General features: G+C 29.6%; 1 protein-coding gene across 3 annotated transcripts in view; it reads right to left on the reverse strand.

Moving 5' to 3' along the window:
- Positions 1-7369, reverse strand: part of Graf (GTPase regulator associated with FAK) — a 123052-nt gene that overhangs the window by 43789 nt on the left and 71894 nt on the right. For all 3 annotated transcript variants that reach the window (XM_067047662.1, XM_014420177.2, XM_067047661.1), the window contains 3 exons: positions 4244-4465; positions 2592-2697; positions 2250-2409 (listed from right to left, as the gene is read on the reverse strand). In XM_067047662.1, coding sequence (XP_066903763.1) covers positions 2250-2409; positions 2592-2697; positions 4244-4465 — 488 coding nt within the window. The remainder of the gene's footprint in view (positions 1-2249; positions 2410-2591; positions 2698-4243; positions 4466-7369) is intronic.

A 7369-nucleotide genomic window follows, 5' to 3' on the forward strand; every position in this document is an offset into this window, starting at 1 on the left:
GATTATCCTGGCATCCCAAGTAAATCTGCTACTAGTACATAGCACATCCAATAAAAAATATTAAAATAGTAAAAGCAAACAATAGGCTAAAATCTCACGATTCAGGAAATATTAATAATAATTATTAATACTAATTAGATAGTTTAGAGTGCTACCAATGGGTAGTTTCTCTACATGCCTGTATCACTCCAATTTAACTTAAATCAGATTTACTAAATGTATTAAATAAATATTAAAAAAAAAAAAAAGATAGTACCTAAGAGAAAAAACATTAATGCAAATTATTTTCAATATTAGTGTAGAAATAAACAATAGCAGAATACCAATACAAATTTACTTTAACTATTCTCAAATTTAGGTATTGCTATGAGAAAGTTAGTTTTAGCAGCCTTGAGTTGCCATATCGTTCCAGCCGGCAACCACCTCAAACGGTTTCCTTCCATTTGTAAATAAAAACGTATTTTTCTCTTTACGATCATTGTATAAATGCCATAATTTCACGGAATGTCTCATTGGTTTCAGTGAACGGTCCTACAAGTGCCTATAAGGCCACATTTTTAAAAATTTATCGTTAACTCATATTTTTGCATCTTATTTTCCTTATTATTGGATTGGTGCATTTTTAACATAATTTCAGTAACTTCTATTTTCGAAAAATACAAAATGCACTTTACAGATCCGAAATTGGACCATCCGTTCAGGAGTAAATAGAAAAGTAAATTTTGGTGCATCCCATGAAGCGGTACATTTAGCCTTAAGTTGCAGTGCCTGTGATGAAGATATTAATTTTGAAAAATAAGTATAATTTAATTGTCTCATCTCTAAGACAACAGTTTGCTCTCCCAAATATAATTTATTATTTGTAGTAAATTTATAATAATCAAATGAGGTAAGGTGGTGCCTAAATGCAATATTTCATTATAGAAGTGAGTAAAAAATAAGTTTATATGTTTGTGTTTTAAACTTTAGAATAAACTACAATGTAAGAATAAAGCATGACTTAATTAACATAAAAAATTATAGAGGACACAATATACAGATGATATGAATAAATATAAATATAGATTATGGTTTAGCAAATTATGAAATATGTAGTTATATTTCTCTATTTAATTGATGGCATTAGTTATATAAATTCACAAGATTAAGGAAAGTATACTATATTTATGATAAAACAATGATTTTAACAGAAACATGAACTTAATAATATTAAGAAATTTAACACCTATACACTGGCTGAATAGATTTAATTTTTTTTTAAATATTGCAAACTAAATAGTTTTTGTTCTAAATATATATCTATCTATCTGTGTTGTTACAGAAGAACCTAGAATATAACCAGTTTCTCAGATGTTTGATGAAACATCGGCTGATACCATTTGTTTTATTCTTAATTATCATTTTACCATTTATCTTCTCTTTATTTTTAATACTACTTATCATTTAATTTTAATTACTTCTCATTTTAATCATTCATATTTTGTATGCATATATAATTATTTAAATAATATAATCTGTAATATAACATAATCAAATAAACCAGAAATATGATAAAAGTTCTTAACTTGATTTAGTGAATGACAACAATTTCTTCCTTATTACAATTTAATAATTTATTTCATATTACACAGCAACGTTTCAGGAGATTTCCCCCATCTTCAGGCTGCTGATAACAAAAAACTTATATTTAACATATAATTATTCTCCTATTAGTCTTATTAGCTAATATCTTATAATATTATTGTCATTAATGAGTAAAAAATTTTTCAATAGTCCTACATTAATGTATTAGCTAATAAGACTAATAGGAGAATAATTATATGTTAAATATAAGTTTTTTGTTATCAGCAGCCTGAAGATGGGGGAAATCTCCCGAAACGTTGCTGTGTAATATGAAATAAATTATTATATTGTAATAAGGAAGAAATTGTTGTCATTCACTAAATCAAGTTAATACCTTAAGATTCTTCCAGTCAAAAGTTCATATCTGATTAAATTTTCACCACTCAAAAGCGACTTAAACAAGCATGATTTTGCTCTTTTGGCTGAATTTTGAAAAATTCTAATTTAATTTTTTCAATAACTAGCCATAAATATTATTTTAAAAAGAGATCATTCATAACCTTTAGATTCTAAACCATAAAAAAAAAGAAATTTCTTCAAACGCAAGTGAATTAATAATTTTCATAAAAAAAAAAAAAACCTTAAAACTAAAATAAAAAGTTTGAAAGTATATAAATATAAATTACTTTTGCATAATTCTTGATCAAGATCTCAACAACTACATTACAAAATTTAATATCCATAATAGCAGCAACAGTCTCCTCTTCAGGTCTTAATAATGTTGGTCCAAAACAAACTCCTAAGTTGCTAACAGTCATCAGATTTTTGTCAGCATGAATACATACACTGAAAAAATAATAAGGTACATAGTCGAAATTACAGGTTAAGGCTATTACCATCATATATTCAAATTAAAATTATATCAAGAACTAATAACACAGTAAACCAAAAATCCAAAGGGTTGAAATAAGAAAGAGTTTCCAATCTCACAATAATAATTGATAATAAACCAAATTATAAAAACTTACTTGTGAAGATGTTTGATCAGTTTATCCAGCATTTTTATGTTTTGCGAAGGAAGACGGTGCACTAAGCTATGTATTTCTTTAAGCCTTAAGGTAGTATTTTCTTGTTCTAACATAAGTTAAATCAAATATAAAATGTTAATGTAAATCAAAAATATACATTATATTATAATGATAAACAATACTTAATAAAATAATGTGTATTTAAAATGAAAATAATACATAATATCTATCTAAAATAGTTTTTCTTGAAGAAATCAGAAAAAAAAAAAAAAAACGCATTCTAATTATGAATCCGATACATGCTGAAGCGATATTAGTATAAGTGATATTAGCCACAATCAGTTTTATGAATTTCTGCCTGTCCCCTCAGGATTGGACCATAAACTGTTTGTTATGTATGTAACCCAAAACCTTTTGCTTAGAGCTGGACACCTATCGTCCCAATAGGAGGTATAGTTTTTGTTTTGTTTTCTCTTTTGTTTTTTAATACTATTAAATATGAAGTGATTTTTTTTATTTTACTGTTTTACTCTAACGAACGTGAATAGCCCAGCTTGGGTATATTGTTTATTATTAGTTTATATAAATGATCTCTACCTCATAATTTTTGTAAAATTGCTACAATTGATTATCTATTTCATAGGCTAACTTTATTTGTACGGGGATTGCACCATAAATAAATAAATAATAATTATTATTATTATTACATTATTTGACTCTATATAATTCTTCTTTGCTATTTAAGAAACTTATTAAATCATGAGTTTTCAAAATGGGTGCCACAATTATAAGCCAGAAGATCTGCATAATAATATTTAATTTTTCCTAAGATTTGCAATTCAGTACTAGAATCTGTTTTTATAACTTGGCAAAACCAATATCTCTAAGTCTATGCTACATCTACTAGTTATATGAGTGATTACTTAAAAGACAAACAAATTTTTAATGTTTCACACGTACTAACTCAGGAGGTGTAATCAAAATCACCTGTGGAACCACTATACTGTTTCAAGAGGGGTATGTGATGGAATGAATGTTTTTATTTATGTGGGTCTCTACTTTTTTCTTCCCTTTCTATTCAAACCACTATAACCGTGATGTAATCTTTTTTTCAACCTGACAATGGTGGCATACAAATGTTTTTTAGATCAACAGGAGTGCCATGGAAATTGTTTACCCCAACAAGGGTGCTACAAAATTTTATTATCCCAATAAGCGTGCTAGGGCTAAGAAAGGTTGAGAACCAACTATGGTTCTCAACCTTTTTTACTAACTAAATTATATATAAAAAGGTAAATTTTAATAGAAAAAAACCCTAATTTAAATTATGATAAAAATGTATGACCCTATCAAGTTAACTTCCGAGGTTGGATGGGGCCTTGGACAGAAAAAAATCTTAACAGTATATTCTATGCCATATTTTTATATCACTCGCTGGCTAAAAATAGCTTGGTCCAGAAATGCTTAATTAGAGTGGAGCCTTACTCAGTAAAATTTGCTGACTATATTAATTAATATTAAAAATCCTTTATTAATAATAGTAAAATACAACAAAAATTTGAAAACATACTATAATAAAATAAAGTAAATCTCTATAAGTAAATAATTATAAATGGAAAATCAAAATTAAATAAAGAAAACAAGACTCTTACTTGCAGCTATAATAAAACTTTCATGAAATCTGAAAGTCATGAGTGGTTCAGGTAAATTACGAAGGTATGTTTTGAGAGCTGAAGTGACAGTTTTACTTTCCCATTCTAATGGGTCTTCTAAATTTAATTTTTCTATTTTTCTTTTATCTAATCCCATAGACAATAACTTGTTAACTTTTGAGCTGACACCAACCACACGATACAATCCTTGTTCTTCCAGACCTTGAAAATATTTTAACTTTTACACATATCTCTTAAATTAATGATTAATTTAATTTAAAACAGAGAAATAATAAAATAACGAAATGAACATATTTTAATTCATCACCTAAAATTAACTGAAAAAATTACTTTTTTAAACATTGTGCCATTACATTAAATAAATATTATTAAAAAAAAGTTCTTAGACCATTGAAATATAATTTTTCCATTGGAAGAATAATAATTGACCGTATGTCCAAATTGTAGGAAAACAGTCTGGGTGACGGTCAATAAAGGGACAAAATAGTAAAGAAAACTATTTATGTGTGACCAACATTTCTAATTATATCACATTTTGTCTACTTTGCCACTATACATTTCCATTACATGATCAATATACCTGTAAAATCTTACTCCATGGCTTAAGTACAGTTAATTGTTACTATTTATCATTACTGTTGATATGTATGAGAGGCACCAGCTGGAATTTTTTAACTTTAAGTAGGTTCTTTTGTCGGCATACCAAAGGAACCGCCAGGCCGAGTCAATAACCCGATCGGCAAAACATTAAAAGTAATGTATAGAGATATGTAGATAACAGAGGTAGCCTGCGGCATGCAACCCCAGGGAATGGTTAACTGTGTAGGTAGAGGTAAACACCTAAACAGCCCTTATCTCCCACCTGGGCACTCTAAAAACCTTGGGGAAAATGCAGCGACCTTTGTCAAAGAAGAAAGCCGCCTTAATTTGAACATTTGACATGATTGAAAATTTTGACATTGAAATTGAAAGGGAGGAAAAAGACCGACTTTCGCTGAAGGTCATTGGACCTTCCCACTCTTGGAGATCAAAAGAGGGAGAAATTAGAAGTAGAGGGGAAAGAAGAAGCAAAGAGGAAGAGTTGAAGACCGTCGAGAGAGAGTTGAAGGCAGTCTGGGAGAAGGAGAGTCCTTGAAGACCGTCAAGAGGCAGTTTATTTCATATAAGAAATCATGAGGTTTTTATAGTGCATGAATATGGGAAAGTGGTCCCGAAACGTTGTACAATATCATGAATAAATAATAAATAATTCATTCAAAAATGGAAGTGATTAACCTCAAAAAATATTAAAAAAAAGATTAATTATAGATATTCATATCTAGCACACCATGGCGAGAGGGTCTATGGTATCTAGTGGTTGAATTAAATATAGCTCATACTTTTTCAGTCGCTTCCCATCAGGAACTGATAGAGATACATGATATAAATACATAGAATATAAATATATAAATATAAATACATGAATAAATTCAATATAAAGAACCCCTAGTCGGGCTTAGAACACCCGAAGCCCCATACACGGCATGAATTATGGCATTCCTTGTGGGGAACATTTCTACCAATTTACTATAGCTACCGTTAATTAAATCAAAATTAAAATCTTTTTTAAAAATCAGTACCAAAGGTGGCATGTCAGGAATTATAAAATTAGTATATGTAATTAGGTAAAATTTGAGGACTTAATTCAATTACATAAATTTAATTAAATATTATAATTTATTTGATAAGATATAAATATTTGATATAATCCTTAGGCTTAGTGCCTGGTATAGTAGTAACTCATCACTCTCTATTTAGAATTGGAAGTTATAGTTTATATGATTTGATATAAATTTTTGATATAATGCTTAGGCTCACTCCATTCTGTTGTATTCCACATTATGTTTGCCCATTGTGATTCAGGTCTGTTCTAGTTATGAATTACCACTCTCTATTTTGGAATTGGAGTATAAAATGGCATGTTTTTCATTGCTATATTCTTTAGATTGTTGTTAATAGTTCTTCAGAGAATTTATTTTGTTTGTGTTAGCGCTTAACCCCATTATTCATTGAACGTAAAAGTTTAAAGGGCTAATATACGCACACGTTTTAATAAAATACATTTTATTAAATGTAAATGGAGCATTAAGGGTAGAGAACATGAAAAAAATGAACCACAAAAGCCAGAACAGTCAGAAGAATCAGAAGAAGAAGATCAGGGGCAAGCTGGAGAAACAGTGACCAAAGTCAAGAATAGAGCCCAGTGAGAAATAATTTTAGCACAGATGAAAAATAATACAGAAGAAACCTCCAACGGGCAACAGGCAGCAGAAAACCTTTGGGTGAAAGATGAGGCTGCAATGATAGCCTTGCTACAGGATTTTATAAGAGAACAACAACAGAGAAAAGAAGAAGCAACAGAAGAAAGAAAGAGAAGAATATAAGAAAAAACAAGAACAGTGGGATAAGGAACGAAGGAAAAAACGAGAAGAAGATATGAAAAAACAACAACAGAGGGATGAGGAACGTTGAAAAAAACAAGAAGAAGATATGAAAAAACAACAACAGAGGGATGAAAAACAACAATAGATGGTAGAAAAGTTAAATAAAGCTATAGATGACTTTAAGAAAGAGTTCTTTGTAAAAATGGATGAAGCGGTAAGAAATTATGAAGAGAAAGTAACAAGCATTACAGCGGGTCTTCATAGAACAATCGACGAAGTAGAACCTAGCTGCCAGGAAATTGAGGATCTGGAGATAGAGAAGGAACCCCCGGGGGCTGAAAATAGAGGGACTAAAATACCAGGAACTTCCCCAAGCAATGTTATAGAAAGGGAGATTATTTCAGATGGACAAGAAAGCCTTGATGCAACATTAATTGATGAACTTGAAATTCTCCAAGAAGAGATAGGAACTTGTAAGAAAAATGTGGGTATTGATAAAACTCTTAAGACTGGCCAAGTAGATGCCAAGGAACAAAATAAAGGAATAAAAGTTAATGTCCATGAGTCCACAGGCCGGGAAGTAAGGTGTCTTAATCTCAGGTGTCTAATCAATCTCTCAATTCTAGAAGAAACCAAAGTTAGATTAGCAAATGAAGTATCCCTAGTAGAGGGGCTCTATGAA

Source organism: Halyomorpha halys, unplaced genomic scaffold (assembly GCF_000696795.3).
Source record: "Halyomorpha halys isolate HHAL.00 unplaced genomic scaffold, Hhal_1.1 Scaffold262.1, whole genome shotgun sequence".
In the NCBI taxonomy this organism is placed as follows: Eukaryota; Metazoa; Arthropoda; class Insecta; order Hemiptera; family Pentatomidae; genus Halyomorpha; species Halyomorpha halys.